The 23,513-nt window shown below is 37.7% G+C and overlaps 1 protein-coding gene across 1 annotated transcript; it reads left to right on the top strand.

Moving 5' to 3' along the window:
• The first annotated feature begins 18,118 nt into the window (after positions 1 to 18,118).
• On the top strand, positions 18,119 to 22,011 carry si:ch211-247j9.1 (rho GTPase-activating protein 22). Its single transcript, XM_038299096.1, has 2 exons — positions 18,119 to 19,282; positions 21,626 to 22,011. The coding sequence occupies exons 1-2, from the start codon at positions 18,357 to 18,359 to the stop codon at positions 21,861 to 21,863; spliced, it is 1,164 nt and encodes a 387-aa protein (XP_038155024.1). The 5' UTR covers positions 18,119 to 18,356; the 3' UTR covers positions 21,864 to 22,011.
• The last annotated feature ends 1,502 nt before the right edge of the window (positions 22,012 to 23,513 follow it).

Below are 23,513 nucleotides of genomic sequence, written 5' to 3'. Positions count from 1 at the left end.
AAGGTTTATTGACTGTATGGTCAATAAACTAAGACTAATCTACATAACTGTTGCCTGATCTCTTAACAATATGGGCCAATCCATCAGTACAAGACATAATCAAGGAAAGGCAGGTTTATGTAACTTCTCTTGCATTTAAGTTTTGTAGTATCCTTATTTCTTGAATGTAAAGTGCAGCTTTTGAATTCTAAAATGCAGGATAACTTAGACATTTATTTCTTATACATGGATATACCTGGATTCCAAGTTATCATATTATCCCATCATCCATCCTAATATTTTGGATTAGATTCACAAAAGTATGACTAATTTAGTATTTCTGTTACATTTAGTTAAGAGGGAAAAAAATTATATATATATATATATGTCGTTTTTTGTTGTTTATAAATATTTTGCATACAGACCAGAAAAGCGGGAAATTTTGATTTAAATAGAATTTTTTTTTTTTTTTTTTAGGTGGGAAGGAAACTGGAGTACCCAGGGAAAACCCACACATGTACAGGGATATGGCTAAACTTAATATGAGTTTAAATGTTTGAGTGGATGAAAGTAGAAAGGGATAAAGGGATGAAGGGAAGAAGGAATGAGGGACTGAAGGGAGGAAGAGAAGAGGGAGGAAGGGATTAGGGGGAAGGGGATGAAGGGAGGAAGAGATGAGGGGATAAAGAGACGGAGTATGGATTTATATAATAATAAAATGTAATAAAAATTATTTAAATAAATAATAATAAAAAAAAAAATAAATAAAAAAAAAAACGCTATTTAATTTCCAGTAAGGCTGCTTTTTGGCGAACGAAGGCAGTTTAGGTTGGAGAAAAATGTCCTTATTCTCTTCCAAAAATTATTTTGGGTTTTAACTTAACACTGTATAGATCAAAGTGATGGCTAAACACCACATATCCAATTTGGCACTGGCTTTATGAGCAATAATTGTCCTCCTGGAGGCATATAAAGCAGAGGATTACACCTAATAATTTTCCATTGTTTCTATATCCTCGAGTGAAACACCCTATCGATTAATTTACTTTTATTGACGAGCGGTCTACCAGCATAATGTTGTTAGCTTAGATCTCTATGTCCATTCCATTTCTTGGTAGAAAATTTAATAGCACCAGAACCTTGTTGAGGCAATAACTCGAATATCAGACAAAATAGTCCACCACCTACAATGTTTTCTGTAAAACTGTCCAAATCGATATCCAGCTTTTCAAACACAAGTATTTTATGGTTTTGTAGTAAAAATCTTCATAAAAACTTGACTAATGTAGAAAGTTGTCCGAATCCAAGCGCTTTAATTTTCGGGTAAGACCTTTTTTTTCCTCATTTGTATGATTGTCCCAGTCTTCTGTTGCTGTTTTTAAATTGCAACACCTGTGAGGGATCATCGAATGTTGTTAAGGTTTTGATATCTTGAAGTGATGATTTGGTGTTTTCAGATCCTTTTAGGTGTGGTTCCTCAGAATTGCATTTTTTGTTTACCATACATCTGGAACTGGGTGGCGATGCTTTTTTCTGCTCAGAGACACCAACTGATGACACTGGCAAGCTTTCTGGGATTTTTCCGGTCTTAGCATTAAAGAAATTATCTTTGGGTGGGTCATAGTTGCCAGAAGTGACACTTTTAATGTTGTCAGAAGAGGAGCTTTGAGCTTCACAGTTGTTGGTTGAAAATTCATCACAATTGGATATAATTCCATTGTGATGTAATGCTGTGAGTCCCATCAGTTCTGCCGTTAAAAATGTGTGATTTCTCATCGCCTCATAGGCCTCAAGAACATAAGAACTGTTGCTATTAAAGTCAGACAAATGGTCCATTGTAATAAAGCTGTGTTGAAGTGCGGCTGCTGATGTAATACGCTCCTGTGGTGTAGAAACTAACATTTGTTTTAAAAGATCGATGAAACTTAATAAATCCTCTCTTTCAATGGGGTCTTTTGTTGGTGGTCGGATTGTCATCAGGTCATCCAAAGACTTCAGCATTAACACGGGAAATCATAATCCCTGAAATCATTTCCTAAAGAAGAGGAACATTTATAACTACAATGTGGTTCACCCAACATTTTAACAATTGCTGCCATTGTTTCCTCCATGCTGTCATAATCGAACAGGTGTTCTTTAGAAGAAATGGGGCTAAAACACAATCAACTTATTGGTTTATAGATAATTTTCTGAGCAATAAACAAGATAACCTAATATTTTCCTGTTTCTATTCCTCAGTAAACATATCGAAATTAGTTTATGAACTCTCGCATAATTTTGTTAGGCTTATCTTATGTATCATCTTTGAATTTAAAGCAAAACTTGACATAATCTTAACAGATACCTAATTCCGTAAATTCCAATCATATCCATTTTAAACACAAGGTATTGTTTTGTTTTGTAGAAAAAAAAAATTATATTTATTTATAGCGTTTTTTTTTTAAATTTTTTTCTCATGATTGATTTCAGTTTTTTTTTTTTATGCAACAACCTCCATTCTGGTTGCTCCTTGAAAATTTTGATGTTCTCTTAAAAGATTGATAAAGAGTATAGTGTTGGATTAACAATAACAAGAATAATTTTAAAATTCCCAATCAGTTGCTGTTGCCACCAGAGTAGAAGGTCTTATTCTTCAATAGGGTTTTAACTTTTCACGTAGGGGTTCTGGTAAGTTGTACAAGGTTGGTATCTTTAGGGGGTTCTTGCTGACCAACTTGATGGTCCTTCTTGAGTCACTGGCAAGCTTTCTGGGATTTTCCGGTCTAGCATAAAAATAACTTTGTGGTCATAATGCCGAAGTGACACTTAATGTTGTCAGAAGAGGAGTTTGAGCTTCAGGTTGGTTAAAATTCATCAAAATTGGATATAATTCCATTGTGATGTAATGCTGTGAGTCCATCAGTTCTGCGTTAAAATGTGTGATTTCTCATCGCCTCATAGGCCTCAAGAACATAAGAACTGTTGCTATTAAAGTCAGACAAATGGTCCTTGTAATAAAGCTGTGTTGAAGTGCGGCTGCTGATGTAATACGCTCCTGTGGTGTAGAAACTAACATTTGTTTTAAAAGATCGATGAAACTTAATAAATCCTTCTTTCAATGGGGTCTTTTGTGGTGGTGGATTGATCAGTCATCCAAAGACTTCAGCATTAACACTGGATCAAATCCCTGAAATATTTCCTAAGAAGAGGAACATTATAACTACAATGTGGTTCACCCAACATTTTAACAATTGCTGCATTGTTTCCTCCATGCTGTCATAATCGAACAGGTGTTCTCCAATGTAAAGAAAGATCAAAGTGAGGGCTAAACACCACATATCCACACTTGCATCTGGCTTTATGAGCATAATTTCCTCTGGAGGCATATAAAGCAGAGGATTACACCTAATATTTTCCATTGTTTCTATATCCTCAGTGAAACCCATATCGATTAATTTTACTTTTATTGACGAGCGGTCTACCAGCATAATGTTGTTAGGCTTGAGATCTCTATGTGCCATTCCATTTCTATGTAGAAAATTTAAAGCCACCAGAACCTGTTGAGCAATAACTCGAATATCAGACAAAAGTAGTCCACCACCTACAATGTCTTCTGTAAAACTGTCCAAATCGATATCCAGCTTTTCAAACACAAGGTATTGTTTGGTTTTGTAGTAAAAATCTTCATAAAACTTGACTATGTTGTAGTTGTCCGATCCAAGCGCTTTAATTTTCTGTAAGACCTTTTTTTCCTCATTTGTATTGATTTCCCAGTCTTCTGTTGCTGTTTTTATTGCAACAATCTCTCCAGTTTCTTGGTTTGCTCCTTCGAAAATTTCTGATGTTCCTCCTTTACCCAGATTTGCTATAAAGCAGTATTTGTTTGTTTCGGATTCCGGAACCAAATCATTCTCCAAGAATAATTGTTCACACAATCTCCCACAATCAGTTGGCTGTTGACCACCAGGAGTCAAGAAGGTCATTGAATAATCTTCTAGATCAGAGGTTTTAGAGCAGAGTTGGGGTGTCACAGTAGGGGGTTCTGGGCATAAGTTGTACCAAAGGTCTGGGTATCTTTGAGGAGAGGGGTTCTTGCTGGACCAACTTGATGAGGTCCTGTCATATGAGTGCACTGGCAAGCTTTCTGGGATTTCTCCGGTCTTAGCATGAAATAAGTTAACTTTGCATGGATCATAATTGCCTGAAGTGACACTGTAAATGTTGTCAGAAGAGGAGGTTTGAGCTTCAGGGTTGGTTGAAAATTCATCAAAATTGGATATAATTCCATTGTGATGTAATGCTGTGAGTCCCATCAGTTCTGCGGTTAAAAATGTGTGATTTCTCATCGCCTCATAGGCCTCAAGAACATAAGAACTGTTGCTATTAAAGTCAGACAAATGGTCCATTGTAATAAAGCTGTGTTGAAGTGCGGCTGCTGATGTAATACGCTCCTGTGGTGTAGAAACTAACATTTGTTTTAAAAGATCGATGAAACTTAATAAATCCTCTCTTTCAATGGGGTCTTTTGTTGGTGGTCGGATTATCATCAGGTCATCCAAAGACTTCAGCATTAACACTGGATCATAATCCCTGAAATCATTTCTTAAAGAAGAGGAACATTTATAACTACAATGTGGTTCACCCAACATTTTAACAATTGCTGCCATTGTTTCCTCCATGCTGTCATAATCGAACAGGTGTTCTCCAATGTAAAGAAAGATCAAAGTGAGGGCTAAACACCACATATCCACACTTGCATCTGGCTTTATGAGCATAATTTCCTCTGGAGGCATATAAAGCAGAGAATTACACCTAATATTTTCCATTGTTTCTATCTCCTCAGTGAAACCCATATCGATTAATTTTACTTTTATTGACGAGCGGTCTACCAGCATAATGTTGTTAGGCTTGAGATCTCTATGTGCCATTCCATTTCTATGTAGAAAATTTAAAGCCACCAGAACCTGTTGAGCAATAACTCGAATATCAGACAAAAGTAGTCCACCACCTACAATGTCTTCTGTAAAATTGTCCAAATCGATATCCAGCTTTTCAAACACAAGGTATTGTTTGGTTTTGTAGTAAAAATCTTCATAAAACTTGACTATGTTGTAGTTGTCCGATCCAAGCGCTTTAATTTTCTGTAAGACCTTTTTTTCCTCATTTGTATTGATTTCCCAGTCTTCTGTTGCTGTTTTTATTGCAACAATCTCTCCAGTTTCTTGGTTTGCTCCTTCGAAAATTTCTGATGTTCCTCCTTTACCCAGATTTGCTATAAAGCAGTATTTGTTTGTTTCGGATTCCGGAACCAAATCATTCTCCAAGAATAATTGTTCACACAATCTCCCACAATCAGTTGGCTGTTGACCACCAGGAGTCAAGAAGGTCATTGAATAATCTTCTAGATCAGAGGTTTTAGAGCAGAGTTGGGGTGTCACAGTAGGGGGTTCTGGGCGTAAGTTGTACCAAAGGTCTGGGTATCTTTGAGGAGAGGGGTTCTTGCTGGACCAACTTGATGAGGTCCTGTCATATGAGTGCACTGGCAAGCTTTCTGGGATTTCTCCGGTCTTAGCATGAAATAAGTTAACTTTGCATGGATCATAATTGCCTGAAGTGACACTGTAAATGTTGTCAGAAGAGGAGGTTTGAGCTTCAGGGTTGGTTGAAAATTCATCACAATTGGATATAATTCCATTGTGATGTAATGCTGTGAGTCCCATCAGTTCTGCGGTTAAAAATGTGTGATTTCTCATCGCCTCATAGGCCTCAAGAACATAAGAACTGTTGCTGTTAAAGTCAGACAAGTGGTCCGTTGTAATAAAGCTGTGTTGAAGTGCGGCTGCTGATGTAATACGCTCCTGTGGTGTAGAAACTAACATTTGTTTTAAAAGATCGATGAAACTTAATAAATCCTCTCTTTCAATGGGGTCTTTTGTTGGTGGTCGGATTGTCATCAGGTCATCCAAAGACTTCAGCTTTAACACTGGATCATAATCCCTGAAATCATTTCCATAAGAAGAGGAACATTTATAACTACAATGTGGTTCACCCAACATTTTAACAATTGCTGCCATTGTTTCCTCCATGTTGTCATAATCGAACAGGTGTTCTCCAATGTAAAGAAAGATCAAAGTGAGGGCTAAACACCACATATCCACACTTGCATCTGGCTTTATGAGCATAATTTCCTCTGGAGGCATATAAAGCAGAGAATTACACCTAATATTTTCCATTGTTTCTATCTCCTCAGTGAAACCCATATCGATTAATTTTACTTTTATTGACGAGCGGTCTACCAGCATAATGTTGTTAGGCTTGAGATCTCTATGTGCCATTCCATTTCCATGTAGAAAATTTAAAGCCACCAGAACCTGTTGAGCAATAACTCGAATATCAGACAAAAGTAGTCCACCACCTACAATGTCTTCTGTAAAATTGTCCAAATCGATATCCAGCTTTTCAAACACAAGGTATTGTTTGGTTTTGTAGTAAAAATCTTCATAAAACTTGACTATGTTGTAGTTGTCCGATCCAAGCGCTTTAATTTTCTGTAAGACCTTTTTTTCCTCATTTGTATTGATTTCCCAGTCTTCTGTTGCTGTTTTTATTGCAACAATCTCTCCAGTTTCTTGGTTTGCTCCTTCGAAAATTTCTGATGTTCCTCCTTTACCCAAATTTGCTATAAAGCAGTATTTGTTTGTTTCGGATTCCGGAACCAAATCATTCTCCAAGAATAATTGTTCACACAATCTCCCACAATCAGTTGGCTGTTGACCACCAGGAGTCAAGAAGGTCATTGAATAATCTTCTAGATCAGAGGTTTTAGAGCAGAGTTGGGGTGTCACAGTAGGGGGTTCTGGGCGTAAGTTGTACCAAAGGTCTGGGTATCTTTGAGGAGAGGGGTTCTTGCTGGACCAACTTGATGAGGTCCTGTCATATGAGTGCACTGGCAAGCTTTCTGGGATTTCTCCGGTCTTAGCATGAAATAAGTTAACTTTGCATGGATCATAATTGCCTGAAGTGACACTGTAAATGTTGTCAGAAGAGGAGGTTTGAGCTTCAGGGTTGGTTGAAAATTCATCAAAATTGGATATAATTCCATTGTGATGTAATGCTGTGAGTCCCATCAGTTCTGCGGTTAAAAATGTGTGATTTCTCATCGCCTCATAGGCCTCAAGAACATAAGAACTGTTGCTGTTAAAGTCAGACAAGTGGTCCGTTGTAATAAAGCTGTGTTGAAGTGCGGCTGCTGATGTAATACGCTCCTGTGGTGTAGAAACTAACATTTGTTTTAAAAGATCGATGAAACTTAATAAATCCTCTCTTTCAATGGGGTCTTTTGTTGGTGGTCGGATTGTCATCAGGTCATCCAAAGACTTCAGCTTTAACACTGGATCATAATCCCTGAAATCATTTCCATAAGAAGAGGAACATTTATAACTACAATGTGGTTCACCCAACATTTTAACAATTGCTGCCATTGTTTCCTCCATGCTGTCATAATCGAACAGGTGTTCTCCAATGTAAAGAAAGATCAAAGTGAGGGCTAAACACCACATATCCACACTTGCATCTGGCTTTATGAGCATAATTTCCTCTGGAGGCATGTAAAGCAGAGGATTACACCTAATATTTTCCATTGTTTCTATATCCTCAGTGAAACCCATATCGATTAATTTTACTTTTATTGACAAGCGGTCTACCAGCATAATGTTGTTAGGCTTGAGATCTCTATGTGCCATTCCATTTCTATGTAGAAAATTTAAAGCCACCAGAACCTGTTGAGCAATAACTCGAATATCAGACAAAAGTAGTCCACCACCTACAATGTCTTCTGTAAAACTGTCCAAATCGATATCCAGCTTTTCAAACACAAGGTATTGTTTGGTTTTGTAGTAAAAATCTTCATAAAACTTGACTATGTTGTAGTTGTCCGATCCAAGCGCTTTAATTTTCTGTAAGACCCTTTTTTCCTCATTTGTATTGATTTCCCAGTCTTCTGTTGCTGTTTTTATTGCAACAATCTCTCCAGTTTCTTGGTTTGCTCCTTCGAAAATTTCTGATGTTCCTCCTTTACCCAGATTTGCTATAAAGCAGTATTTGTTTGTTTCGGATTCCGGAACCAAATCATTCTCCAAGAATAATTGTTCACACAATCTCCCACAATCAGTTGGCTGGGTTAGGAGCTGGGTTATGAGTCCCAACGTGTCTTTAGTCAAAAATGTGTGCTTTCTCAACGCCTCAAGAACATAAGAACTGTTGCTCTTAAAGTCAGACTCCAAAAATAAATTACTCTCCAAGTCCATATCTTCTTCAAAAAAATTACGAAGCATTTTGAAGACTTAAAATTAATCTCTAAAATGTTTTTTCCAAAGAGGTTTTCCTGCGTCTGGCACTAGCTGCTGTGAAACCACAAATGGGCTTATGACTGGGCTGCATTCTATTTATAACATTGGGTGATGACATCATCGTGGGAGGAGGGGCTTGTTTACAGTGGGAGTGGTGCAGCCTGTCTGTGTTGTTTCAATTGTCATTCTCGGAATTTTTTGAATGTTGAAATCAAACATCATTAACACCAGTAAGACAGTTATGTTTGTATAAACAAGGTAACAGCAGACGTGTGTCTTGTTCTCCCTTTTCCTCCTTTTCTCCTCATGAAAGGCTTCGTTTAGCATGTTTGCCCCAATAAACATCTACATATTCTGAACACTGACTTTGGCAATAAAAGTAAAGTTTGGACAACATTTCTGTACTAAGTTTGATCCAATTTAAATTTCAATTTAAAACTTTATGTATGTAGATCAATAAATTGTTTAAAGTAAGATATTCTTGTTATTTTTTGTTTTTCAATGGAGATATTATTTATTGAAATTGAAAAATGTATACTGTTTTACTACCGTATACTACAGTTATACTAAAGTTATACTACAGTTACTATAGTATATTCACATGAATGCCAATAATAAAAAAACATTATAAAAACCATTTATAAAACCAAAACATGATTTCATGTACAGTGTTTATTTAAGAACAATCATAGGTCACCAATCCGACAAAGAATGAAATGACGCTTTACTTCAATTTAAGAATAAATATTCATCTTGCACATCTAAAAATGAATATCAATACATTTTGAAATATTTTCAATTTAAATTAAAAAGCAATTTTTCTTAAATGTCTCAATCAGGGTCATTGGGGTGGTGGGGCGGTATCCTAGTACTCTCTATTGACCAGCTGCCACCGTTTTAACGTCTTTTCAATGTCTGTTATTGGACTAATGTGGGACAAAATCAGACTGACCCAACACAGCCCAATTTTCAACAATTTCTGGACCAAATCAAGACTATGACGTACTGGCATGATTTAGCCTAAAAACTAGTGTTGCAGCGATGCCATTTTTTGGCCCTCATACCGATACCTGGCAGTGCAGTATTGGCCCATACCGATACCATAACATTACCATCTGTTTGAAATTGATGTGTGTGTGTATATGAAGAACTACACACTACTTGGAAGTAAAGCAAATGCCATCACGGTTTTTTTAAGCTGCTGCCTACCAATGTGAAGCAGTAGAACAGTAGAACTTTTTATTGCCTGCCTGGAATGGGTGACAATAGTTGAATAAACGTTTTGCTCTCCAAATGGTATCGGTGCCCTATTTGTTGGTACTTGCCGATACCAATACCACCATTTTAGTGCTGGATACCGCCCGATACTGGTATTGGTATTATAACGGCAGCTTTTGGCACTCATGGCCTCACTTGATCGTTCCCCTGCCCACCCCCAACGCAATCTATTTGATGTATTTAATGATAGGTTTGTACTGAAACTGAAATCTCGATTACAATGGAAATTGTAGTTGAGAATAAAGATTGGTTGACTGATAGAATGAAAGATTTTAGAGATTCAACCGAAAAATTTTAACCATCCCCCAAGACTTAACGACTGCCTGACCATAATTTGAAGTTGTCTTACATCTTGGCTCAATCTGTTCAATCTAAACAAAATTTATTTTTGTTTTACACTTGTGTAAACAACATTGAATGTGAAGTCTTGAGCTGACGCTTTTGTGCACTCGCCCATCTAGAACAAATAGGTCCTCCTCCTATTTTAATGATCTGACTAACAGTTGCTTTTGCCAAAGTAGCTTGTTTTTCTGCCTTCACAAATGTTGGTCCATACTTACCGTATCCATTGCTGCCAAAATGAAGCCATCCAATTTCCATCCTTCCTTGAAGTGTTCTCTCCTGCCATATTTCTTTGTTTGACCGAATATTTTGGGGTTCCTCTGGTGCTCCACTCTGTGATTGTTACGCCTTTTATTTCATTTTGCGCACCCCTATTGTATTTTTCAATTTCTGCAAAATATTCTCTTTATCTGTCTGTCTGTCTATCTATTAGACTGTGTTTGTTCACTGAAAGATATTGAATAAATTCTAAATAAAATAAACTATTTATTCTTCAGCGAAAGAGCAGCATTCATTTTCAACAATGCTTTGCTTTCACTGCAACTGCCTCCTAAAGGAAGGAACCTGGATCCAGAGAAGGGGAACTCTGTCTGTGAGGTATGGTTTCCTGCAACTTTTACATTTCTGAATGATGCAAGAAAAAAGGGAGCCACTGCCTAACATCAATATTTAACTGTGTTGCATGTTAGAGAGGATCAATGCTCCAAGAGATTTTCTTTTCCATGAACAGTCACAGGATGGCTACTGACCAAATTCCACACACACACACACACACACACACACACACACACACACACACACACACACACACACACACACACACACACACACACACACACACACACACACACACACACACACACACACACACACACACACACACACACACACACACACACACGTTTTCTTGTCTTTATCTATTTTAAACTTGTAATTTTAACATTTCTTATAACCAAAATATCTTACCATTTTCTTTCTTTCTTTTCTTTTTTTTTTGCACAAATACCCAGTCCTTTTGGTACAAATAGCAAACCAATGTAAGGACATTTTTATCTATGAAGAAATAAAGATTTTTATTTTTTCATTTTAAGTTTGAGTTCAGTGGATGTTTCTAGTATCTCTGCTGTATAACAGCTTGTTCCTGCATGCTTATAAAACAGAGAGCTTTAATTAGATACTGTAGGTGTTGCCAAGGCATCTACTTTCTAGTCTTGTTATTCTATTTTAAAATAAGTTTCTCTAATTTTAAGCTTTGAATTGTCAACATGATTTTAAAAAAATATATTACATTTCACCCAAAGATATTTACAGTAAGCAGTTGCTTTCAAGATGCAAGTTAAGGTATCAAATGAAAAAAATAATTAAACCTCCAAGTTAAAATAATACAATGATGAAAATGGGTAAATATAAAAGAAGCTTAATTTGTCATTGATTTTTAATTGGAGCTTCTATGTTAAGATGTTTTTTTTTTCAAAGGAAACATAATCCAATTTAGCATAGCAGCAATAAAACCTTCCCACACACGGATAGCAATGACGCATCTAACCAGTATATACAGCTTTACGTGGGTTTGTCGGATAAAGAAAAGGCATGCATACGTGTGTATCCTTTTTTATTTTTAAAGAAAACAATATAATAAAATGGTGTTTTATTTGATACATCTCATCAGCTAAAAATAATTCAGCTTCACGTGATGTGGGTTAAAAGTAAACAGTTTATTTTACAAACTTGACTAAATATATAACAATGGAACAATTATTCTTACCCTTACATTTGTGCTCACTCAGGCATTATGTGGCTATGTCCCTTTTTTAAACAGTGTTGGAGCTAGACTTTTTTTTTTTTTTTTTAGGGGGGCAGAGGGGTTCAATGTTTTCCCAGGAGGGAAACAACCTGGAGGAAGAAGCCTAGTACGTATTTTAAACCTTCATGACATCGTTGAGGTTTCTGCTGTACCTCCTTCATCCTGAGACCAATGTTCTTCGCCTCTGATGATGATTCTCTTGAGTCATTTCTCTGGTGCAGTTAGATCCTTGACTGGTGTCTGAAACAACCTGTTCAATAAATATTCTTGTTTAATAATGAATGTCTATTAAAAATCATAATTAGAAATTAAAATAACCATTTATTTTCTAATCCACAAAAAATAGATATTTTAAATACTCTAAAGCGGAGGTCTTTAACAGGGGTCCGCAACCCCTAAGGGTTCCACGGACGTACTGCATGGGGGTCGTGAAAATTTTGGTTGATTTGGCTTTTTTTAAATATTCCGCCCCTGCAATTTTTTTTTACTAACTGAAATGTCTTTTAAATACACATTAACATGAATTTAACAAACTGTAGTAAACATAAATGGAGGCAGAAGATGTCTTTCAGTCATCAATGCACACATTCAGTGACACACAGAAGCTCTTTCAAGCTGGGCACCGTTTCATTCACAACACCTGTCCCATCAACCAGGAATCAGATACTGGGATTATTCAATACTTTAATAATGCCAGGGCGAAATTACTTTCGTTACATTAAACTATCTATAATAGAGTGACTATAGGACCAGAGTGATATAAGACAATTTCATCGATATATATAAAATTAGAGGGTCCCCACACCATCTCACTATCAGTTTGGGGATCCTTGGCCTGGAAAACGTTGAAGACCTCTGCTCTAGAGCATTTTTTTTCCCCCACTGTTTATTCCACTTAAAATTTTGAAGAGAAATGATAAAAATTGTGTTAAAAGGTTTATAAAATTGCTGTGCCCTAAGCTGACCATTTAGTTAATCTCCATAGTTCAAAATACAGCTCTTCATACAATATTTTAAACTTTAAAACTAGTCAGCCATTTTACATCTGTATTCTTTTTGTCCCCGTTATGTTGATGTGAAATATGAAAAAATTTTAAGGCTTTATAGGAAGATTTTTTTATTATGACAATAAAATTGTAACATTACTGAAACTAGAAAAACACTCGGAGAGTGCTGACCTCCACCAAGCAAATTTCCCCAAATTGCGAATTACACCTATAGCTAAAACTCACACTGTCAGCTTTGGTTGTGGTTTGAGGACCCACCCAGATGCAGAGGCAGAGAAGCAGAGATGAGTTCTTGCAGTTGAACAGAGGCAGAAATCCAAAGATCCAACTTAAAATGATACACAAACCAGAGCCATGGTGGCGTCAGGGTAAAAACAAGCACAGGGAGCCAAGGAAAGATGAAGAGATACGAGGTAAGACGAGGAACCAGCACTGAGGAACTGCACAGTGAGAGTATTTAAAAGGGAACAGCGTTTTTTTTTTTTCTTCATTTTTTTTTTTTTACATTGGGCCTTTGATTTTGCATTATTACATCATGTTCTACTCACCCATATTATTTTTGTGTCATTTGGAGCTGTTCTGAAGATATTCGGTTGGGTTATATCCAAGTAACGTCTTCCTATGGGCAAACGACTTCAAGGCGCTAACTAAACTGTTCATATTTTATTCTGCATGGTACGCCAGCATTCATAACATTTAGAGGAGTCACTGTCCCCAAGACATCCGGGGTTATATTTTTTATAGTTAGATTTTTCGAAAACAAAGCGGTGCGTGTATGACGTCATCCGCGCGCGCCGGCTACCATTCATTCGTCCTGTCTGCTGAACTGCTGCTAGTTTTACCCACATGCCTGGAAGATGTCTAGTGCCAATACCACAGATGATCTCGCTCTCAAAATGGAATTGAATGATTCAGATTAGCTCGCCGAATGAATAGAAGGGGTAGAGCGTAGCCGCCTGTGTCCTGGGCTGCCTGTCACAACTCCAGTCCGGCGCGCGGACACACTCCACTTTAAGGTTGACTGAACAAAGCTAGGACTAATGAACTGATTGGGAGCAGGTGTGAACAGAGGCTAGAGAAAGAGCTAAGGAAAAGGAAACCAATGCAAGAGGGCAACAGAGGGTAACAAAGAAAAATCTGAGAACTCAAATACATCCACAAAAACAGGAATAAAATTAGAAAAGAAAAACATGAATCAACATGAAACTGAAAACTCAAAGAAAACTTAACAGAGCCAAAACAATAACACACACGATCTGCATCATTAGCAAATTTTAATTATTAGTTTGTTGGAATGAGGCTTCCATAAAATCCATTTATAAGTTTTCCATTGATCCTGCTAATAATCAAACAATGTTACCTTTTCTTGTATTTTACTCTTCAGAAAAATTCTTCAGACATTTTGAGTCTGATGCTGAGTCTCTTAGTAGTCACTGCTGCCACCCTCTGGTTTAGGGGGGAACTGCTTGTCCCACCTAAATTTCACCTCTAAGTATAAAAGCTTCTCATTCTTTAGCTTCTAATCATTTTATCATCATACTTTAAGGTGTGCTTTGCATTGACAAAAAGAACACACATTTTGTGAAATAGCGCTTTGCTTCCTAAACTGAAAGCGTATCTTACGCAAGGTATTTTGTTGCAAATACAGTTTTTTGGATAATTCTGTGAAAATGTGATTTTAATACCACAAAGATGTAAATAATGATTTAATTCAATCATATTTTAATAACTAAACCTTAACACAGAAGAAAGTTAGTAATTGAATGTCTTTCCCATTCCTATGAAACCTGCTGTTTGGGCTGCAACACTAAAAACTCAAAGAGAAATAATCTGTAAGTCTGTTTTAACCAAAGAGAATGAGGTCCATGAAGTCAGATCCATGATAATTTGCTTGTTTGTAGATGTTGCTGCACACACACATCCATTATTGTCTATGTTGCGTATCCATTTGCTCTTATCTCCCTCCAGGATTCTTTCTGTACTCCTGACCTCTTTCTGGTGCTCACACTATTCATGCTCGTGCTTTTTTTGTGATATTTCTTTGGCCTCCTTGACAGTCATGATTCTTTAGCAGGGGCTGAATCTCCCACTTTTCAAAGAAAAGATGGCTGTTGCCTTTGGAGCCTCTGCCTGTTACGTACGCTCTGTCTCTTCTTAACAAAGGCCTTACTTAATTGCTCTCCATCGAGGTACTTTCATAAGTAGTCACAGAGATCCCACTGGTACTGCCATTAGATCTACCTTTATTATTTAGCACCATAGGGACCTTGTTACCATGGACTCTGTTGTCATGACGACAAATAACTACGCAGACATACAGGAAGCAGAGATTGATGGAGGGAAGAGATGATGAGAGGTCCTTTAGGGAGGCTCAGCCTCTACAAGGTTGGAGATCAAGTGGGGATGAGTTTCAGGGTCTGAGGGTGACGAAGGGAAGGAGGGATTTGAGCCTTTCCTTTCTTGAATGACAAATAAGGAGACCGGGTATTTCAGTTCTTTTATCTGAGCAATACAGTAATAGTTTCTGGTATTCTTAGGAAATTACATTTTTTGCATTGCAGGTTAAAAAAAATAAAAAATCTGTGACGCATTGAATGATTTAAATGTGGGCAGATAAAGGAGCGGTTCTATCAGTGCTGACAGTGTCAATGCTTAGACTGGAGTAGAAGAGTGAAATATGCCATAGATCTGGGATTTTAGAGACACAGCAGTGACGAATCAGAAATTATTTAATACTTAGAAATAAATACTTGCCTAAAAAACTCTGACGTCCTGTAGTAAAGTGGACTTTACAACCTCACTGCATGTAAAAAAAAAAAAGAGCCCCAATGATTATGCTTTTATAGTCACAGTCTCTTTTAATTTTAATTAAACATTTTAATTTGTTAAACAAGTAGCAACCAAATATGCACTTGTGCTTTAGATTAAACATGAAATGGAAAAAAAACCACACATATATATATATATATATATATATATATATATATTTAGAAGGCAAAAACATGAATCTTCTCATTAAACAGGAGTGAAAGAACTGCAGGATTTCAATTCTCAAGAAGTCATCAAATAACTGCTCATTAAAACTGTATCAGAACCCACTCAAAATGCTGTCTAAGGCTCCCTCTTGTGGTCTTTTACACACTAAATGTGAAAACTGTAACAGTCCATAGAGTTACATTGACAAATTGTTTTGTAAAATTCATGACAAATTGAAAATAATGTGTCAGAATAACTCGATAAAGACACAAACTAGTAAAATAGGGATTCAGAGCCACCTTTTACAATCTACTGTTTTAAACAATACTATTTAAAAAAAAATATTGAATTTAAACAAAACTCAGAAGAAAAAAATATACAAATGCCCGCTGTGACATTAAGGTTTAGTACAAGAAGATGGAAAATGATAAATGGTTTGTAATAAAAAATAATAATAAAATAGGAACACCTGAGTAGCAGGTTGTTCCTTTCTATTAAGCCCCTTGGACTGTTACACCTCTAAATAAAGTTCAGAGGAATCAGTTTGTTTTAGAGGACACCTTATTAGCACATCTGCGGGTAATTTAATCACAGTTTAAATCCAGCTGTTGTGAACAAACAGCATGACGATGACCAAAGAACACAACAGGTTAAAGCAGGGTTATGTTAGAAGCAGATATTTTAAGCATGTTTTTCCACAGGGAGTAATCTCATAATAAAGATTAGCAATCCTACCAGGATACATAAACTGATAGCCAATACCGGGAAAGCATCAATTTCTCAGGATTGGGTTGAGGTATGCGGACCCAAATGCAGAGTCAGGGAGGCAGAGGTTAGTTTCTTGATGAATTGATCAAAGGTAAACAAATAACTGAGGCAGGAATCAAAAATTCCAAAAAATCCAACAAGAAAAAAGTTAAACAAACCAGAAACCATGGAGACATCTGGGGGGAAACAATCACGAGGAGGAGGCCTCAGAGAAACGGAGTTGGAGGAAGTTAGACGAGGAACCAACACTGTGGAACTGGACAGAGAGTGTATTTATGGGAGACTGAAACAAAGAGAGGACTAACAAGCAGATTGGGAGCAGGTGTGAAGAGAGCAGAACAGGAAAGGAGCTAGGGAAAAAGGAGAACACAAGAGGGCAGCAGAGGGCAACAAATTAAAAACCTGAAAACTGAAAATAACCAGAAAACACAACAAAATAAAAATTAAACCACTAAAACTAGAAAACATCGAAAAAAGTAAAACAGAATACACAAAAGAAAACTTAACAGAACCAAGACTGTGACACAATTAGAGAAGCAGCCACACTGTGAAATAAAGTTTCATTTGATTTTAAGTTTGTCAAACTTGAATTTTTTTTTTTTCCAACTGTAAAGTAGTGGTGACCTAGAAAATCTGATAAAGTCCAAATCTTAAACATATTTCTTAAGAATCAGACCTGAGGTTATAGAGGTTATTGTCCCTTAGCATGGAAATTTGCCATCTACATTTTTACCTAACCTTGTCCTCTTTCAGGGAGAGCAACAGTCTAAGTTTCAAACCTCGGACCTTGACTTTGCCTGATTACTGGTAAGCTATGCTCACTTAACTATAGGTAAACTTTTTACTTAAATTAGAATGAAATGAAATGTTTTATTGTCATTGTACAGAACATACAATGTTATTTTGATAGGCAGCAATACTTTATGTGCTATTTGAACTGTTGAGATTGAACATTATAAGAACACTGAGCCTTTAATTCCAGTATTTCATAAGAAAAGCATGAAAGTTAGCTGAACTTTCAGTTTTGAAATAACCAGCAACCTAACGGTAGAATTACTGGCAACTCAATAAAGTTTGACAAAAAAATGATTTTTACAGTGAGGTCCCTCTGGAGGAGCTGCAGAAATCCTCTGCTCACACTACAATTGACAGATCAGACATTAGTAGATTGGAAATGCATGAATTGTTTTTCCAGATAAGTAAAATAAAACATTTCAAAAGCGTATGCATTCACATAATACTCAAGTACTATGTATTTATCTAAAAAATTAACAAATAGAATAATCAGCAGTGTTCTGATGATCACGGTAATGTACAGAAAGATGGTTATATCCTCATAATTAGCAGAAAAGGATCATAATCCATGGTCTATGTTAAAATCCCCCCAACTCTTAAATATAGAGTAACACAAATTTATATTTCAAATCCATGTTTTTTGTATCTTACTGCTGCACCATATTCAGATTTATTGTCTGTCTTTCACACTTTGAGCCCACAAACAGCATCTATTTCTGTGGTCTCAGTTATGTGTGACTGTCTTCAGGAATGAGCCGGACTATGTTACACCCTGGTTCCTCCCCCAGGAGCTGTGCTAAAGTAACAGCTGATGTCAGTCCTGCTTAAAGACATACACACACAGTCCCTGGTGGCTACACTCACACTAGAACCTGTCCAGCAGTGTCATCAAAGGCAGAGCAGAGAGGGGAGCAGGGTTCCTGCACCTTCCTTCAGCTAACCCCCAGAGCATCAAGAACCTGGCACAGGGAGGCTCCATGCTGCGCACACTAATCCACAAACCCGGCCTTTAATCCCAGTTTTACTGCAAGGGGTAGGGTTGTCCACTGCTCTTTGAAATCCCATGTGCCTGCTTGGATTATGGAGCTGCCCTGTCTTCCAACTGAGACCCCCACCTCTGCCAGCTCCTGCTCCTCGGATCCCCTGTATGACAACTGTCCACCTTTTGGCCAGCGAGGCAGGGCCAGGGAGAGGGAAATGGAGAGCAGGGTTGAGTTTCCTTTAGTAACCAGACTCCCAGGGTCCAGCAGCACTCTGCCTGGTTTGGTCACATCTCTGGCTGAGGTTCAGACAGGGGTTGTTGGAGGAAGAGAGCCTGGCTCTTGGCCAGATCCCAGTTACTGCAGCTGCAGAGGCAGCCTGGGAAGACAAGCCTGGGAATCAGAGCTTCTTTCAAACAAATACAAAAGAGGAGGACAACAGGGAGTTAACTGGCAAACAGAGGATGGGGCTTATCAGAGCCGAAGCCCCTGCCCGTCACACGGCGAAGAGCATCGAAGCGCTTTGTCACTGTATGATAACCTCACAGAAACAGGAATACCCAGCAGCTTGGAGGAGGTCTTCGACATAGAGATGAACCTGCAGGAGCATCTCAACAAGCACACGCACAATCCATGGGTCCCTGAGCGTACTGAAGAAGCGATGCAGAGTGATCCTCTGAGCAAAGACAAGAACATCTGGCCCTCTTGTGACATCTCCATTGGTGACCGTTTCTCATGTAAACAGGAGCAGAATCCAGACCAAGACGAGAAGCAGGAACCAGAGCTGGACTCAGGATCCTGCCATCGACAGGACCTTCAACAGCCTTCCCAGACAGGCCACATGAAGTGCCAGGATCTGTGGCCTCTTGCTGAAAGCAAGTGTTCAAAGGAGGGTCCAGTGTCTCTGAGGGTGCCACCTCCTGTTCCCCTGGCTGACCCGTCTGCTAGTGCTCTAAGAAGCATCCTGACAGGCCTCCAGCAGCAGATCATCAAGCAGAGAGAGGAGTATGAGGAGCGAATCATCAGGTGATTGGAAATTTGGTTCTAGGATTAAAACTGGCCAATTTAGTTCACTCACAGTACTTTAGAAAGAAATTAAACTCCTTTAATTTGGCCTCATATAACTTTACATAAGTATTTTGTTGTGACCAACATAAAGTAGAGCAAATAAATGAATTCCTAACCTGTCACTTTTGGTTGCTGGTCATGTCCTTGTAGGTTTGCAGTTGTGCCATAGTCTGTTTCAGATTACAAGAACCAAATCCATGCAAATGTTTCGTAATCTAAACAAGCTCTAAAAGTCCCTCTTAGTTTATCTCTGATCTATCTAGTGTGTTCTTTGTCTCCACGATGATCCTAATTAATCAGCTTTTTATCAACAAACCTCTGATACTTCACAGAGCATCTAATTAGAAAACCTCTGAAGCTAGTTGGTTTCAGTGAGGAACTATGGTCACAATTAATAAGATTTTTATTTGTAAAATAAAAACTACATATATTTGCCTTACAATTGACATTAATTTTCACTTTATAAGTCAGAATTTGATATTTAAAAGAAAACAAATTGTGTAAACGCTGGAGCGGTACTAATGCATTTAAGATGGATTTATGGTGCATTTCAGTGAAGGTAACACAATGTTCCTGTATCCATAAGCGGTGCCTCTACAAAAAGCTGCGCTGTTTCTGTTTCCAAGTTCACTTCAACTTTCCCCCTACATCCTGTTTGGCTTACAGAGCTAAATGATCCCACAGGTCTCTGGTGACGTAGTATGATCCCAAAAAAACCCCGCCTTTACTAGTGCAAATAAAACTGACTTGGTCTGCCTTCTCTGAATCCAAGTTTGTAATTTAATGGCTAAACAGATGGTTGGTGCACAGTGGAAAAAAAACTTGACTTGCTGACATATAGAAAACAGCTCATGACACTGGAAAGAGAGCTAATTTAAGGGGCCATGCTGCTGACCTAGACACAACACATAGCTCATTTATTACCGATATAGATAGAGCATGTGTCGGTGTAAGGTCACGCATTGGTACCCAGCCAGTGAAGACAAGAGGCTATCACAATTCCCATGATATGACAGGGAGCATAAGAGGACAGCTCCAAGGGTCAAAAGAAGCTGAACTATAAAGGTTGATGTTCGATGAAATAAGGTTTGTGTTTATTCGGGTCTAAAATGAGCAAGAAGGAAGTTGATCGCATATAATAGCTACAAACTGTCTGCATGAACACAGGGTGGAAGAAACGTAAGCTGTTAAAAGTGTTAGAAAAACCTAAGGTACAACAGAGTCAGGCTTTATTATTCAGGATTACCCAACAGCAGTGAACATAGAACACAAGGGTTATATGGGGCCCTAAGAAACATTTAATACATCCCCCCCTCTCCTATTAAAGATAGAACATCACCAAAACAAGCAGATCTGGTGGAATCTAGGAGATATGGCCAAGTTTAAAAATAGACAACAACAGTCATGGATCATTTATAGTTATATGTGATATATTTGTGAGCAAAATGATTTAAAAAAAAGAAAGAACTAAATTTTGCAGCATCAGATTTGAAGTATTTTTACAAACCACCAAACTAATAATAGTGAATATTATTTCTGTTTTTATAAAGTAAACACAAAATTACGGTTGACATTTTCAGATGTTTTAATCAATCTATACTGAAATTGTGGCATTAAAAATAAACTTTTCAGCTCTTTGATCTTTGTTCTTTATTGGAGGCATCTGATGATCCTTATTTATTCATTTATAAATGAATTGATTTATTTATTTTATTTAGAAAAATCCAATTGAGATCATTGGCCTTAGAACTGAAAAACTTTTGACCAGTTTGATTCACTGAAGATGAAGCCCAGACCATCATGTTTCCACCACCATGCTTTACTGAGCAGTCTCCAAGAGGGAGATGCTTTAGGGATAGAAGTTAGTGAAACAGTCGGTGTTCCCATTTTGTAAAGCAGAAAACCTTACAGAAAAACCTTACAGAAGAACATTAAATGTTTGGTGTTTTTCCAACTGTAAATTGATAAATATTAACCTCAATATTTACCTGTAGCTCTTGGCATTGTGCCATTTTTTGTGCTTGTTTTTAGATTTTTTATGATCTGATCCAGAGCTGAGTTTGCTGGGATGTTGATCTCTTTGGCAGATTGGCATCTATTTTAAAACGTTTTCTTGTCATGAACATTTTGTCCCATTTCTTAACTCTTTGAATCGTTTATAAATGCTCTTATAGCTTGTCCAATCAGCTAACAACTGTTGCTTATTAAGCTTTTTGCTGATACTTTACAATGAGTTAAAATACTACAAAGTGTGGTCTATCAATGGTTTTAACTTTTCTTTTTTTTCCTTACTGCCATCAGCCTGGAACAAAGAAATGAGGATCTGCAGGTGGAGGTTATTCGCCTGAAGACGAATCTCTCACAGCAGCGCCATTGGTACCAGGTGGTCCAGGCTAAGATAATGGAGTCTGAGAAGGCCCGAGCTGCTGCAGAGCTCCGTAACGCGACGCTGCAACGGGAGATGGATCAGTTCTTTGACACCTTTGGAGAGCTCAACAGTGAGGCAAAGAAGACAGAATACATTGTCAAGAGTTTCTGAAGAGAGTTCATGAGTCATATTGAGGACATAAGAAGGCTATAAGGACTTAATATGAGTTTAAGTTTGAGCTTTTATGAACGAGCTGAACAAACTGTAATATGTGCATATCAATAAAGTAGGTAATTAAACATTTATTTCTGCACTTTCAGTCAAAGGGTGATATTTTGATCACAGATTTATTGTAAACCGTAGGATATATTTAGGTAATTTCTGTCAACATAAAGAAACATGCATTGAAGTAATTGGAAAAAGACTTTTGATATAGAGATATTATGGACCGCTCTAACATGACAGCTGGGGAGGGGGGTTAGCCACAAAAGGTCATAGCTGCAGACAATAGCTGTTCAGAATGTGGATCCTAACATATAAATCCCCCCCAAAAATATTAAAAAAAAAAAGTTTTTACGGCACTAGAGGCTCGTTTTTTGGAAAGTAGGTGTGAGAGAGGGGGAGAGACATGCAGCAGGAACACAGGTCAGATTTGAACCAGGGTCGGCCGCATCAAAGACTAAGGCCTCCATTCATGGGTCACTAACCACTGCGCCACCTGAACGCCCAAATCCCCGCCAAAACTACAATTTTCTTCAGCAGTCAAATCAGCTGAGCGGAGCATAGGAACAAGATTGAAACCATAGTTTGTATTAGTATCTAAGTTGAGGCAGATGTATGGTAAATTAAAGAACCCCAACCATCCTCCCTAGTCTGGAGGATTTCAGAACACAGGTAACTAATGATGAGGCACATTACTTTCAACAAGATACTATTGAATCCATTACAACATAGACTTGAAATTAATGTTGGAGCAGCTGAGAAGGTGCAGTAGAGAGAAAACCTAAAAAATGGGAGACGTCATCTAATACAGTTAGTATGACTGAGAATCAGAGAGGTGGGTAGAGCACCAAAATATTACAAATACTCAAGTAAGAGTAGAACTACTTCAAGATCTTTTTACTCAAGTAAAACAGTTGCCATCTAAGAAATTACTTCAATAAAATCAAGAAAGAATTTGCTAAAAAAGCTACTTAAATACCGAGTAACTGTTGGATACAAAGATCTGATTTAATGTTTAGAAATTATGTAGACACACTTTATGTGCATGGGTTGGTATTTGAACAACTCAAATGCATAAAAAACACAAAAAAATGTCATGAATATAAAGGAAAAGATCATGTAGAGGAAATACTTTTACCAAATATTGTTTATCCTATTTTCCTATAGTGAGAATTGTGTACACTCACCGGCCACTTTATTAGGTACACCTGTCCAACTGCTCGTTAACACTTAACACTAAGCAGCCAATCACATGGCGGCAACTCAGTGCATTTAGGCATGTAGACATGGTCAAGACAATCTCCTGCAGTTCAAACCGAGCATCAGTATGGGGAAGAAAGGTGATTTGAGTGACTTTGAACGTGGCATGATTGTTGGTGCCAGAAGGGCTGGTCTGAGTATTTCAGAAACTGCTGATCTACTGGGATTTTCACGCACAACCATCTCTAGGGTTTACAGAGAATGGTCCGAAAAAGAAAAAACATCCAGTGAGCGGCAGTTCTGTGGGCGGAAATGCCTTGTTGATGCCAGAGGTCAGAGGAGAATGGCCAGACTGGTTGGAACTGATAGACGGGCAACAGTGACTCAAATAACCACCCA

The sequence above is a fragment of the Cyprinodon tularosa genome, unplaced genomic scaffold (genome assembly GCF_016077235.1).
Source record: "Cyprinodon tularosa strain WSP-4 unplaced genomic scaffold, ASM1607723v1 ctg42, whole genome shotgun sequence".
Taxonomy (NCBI): domain Eukaryota; kingdom Metazoa; phylum Chordata; class Actinopteri; order Cyprinodontiformes; family Cyprinodontidae; genus Cyprinodon; species Cyprinodon tularosa.
This window is presented reverse-complemented; position numbering and strand designations above follow the sequence as displayed.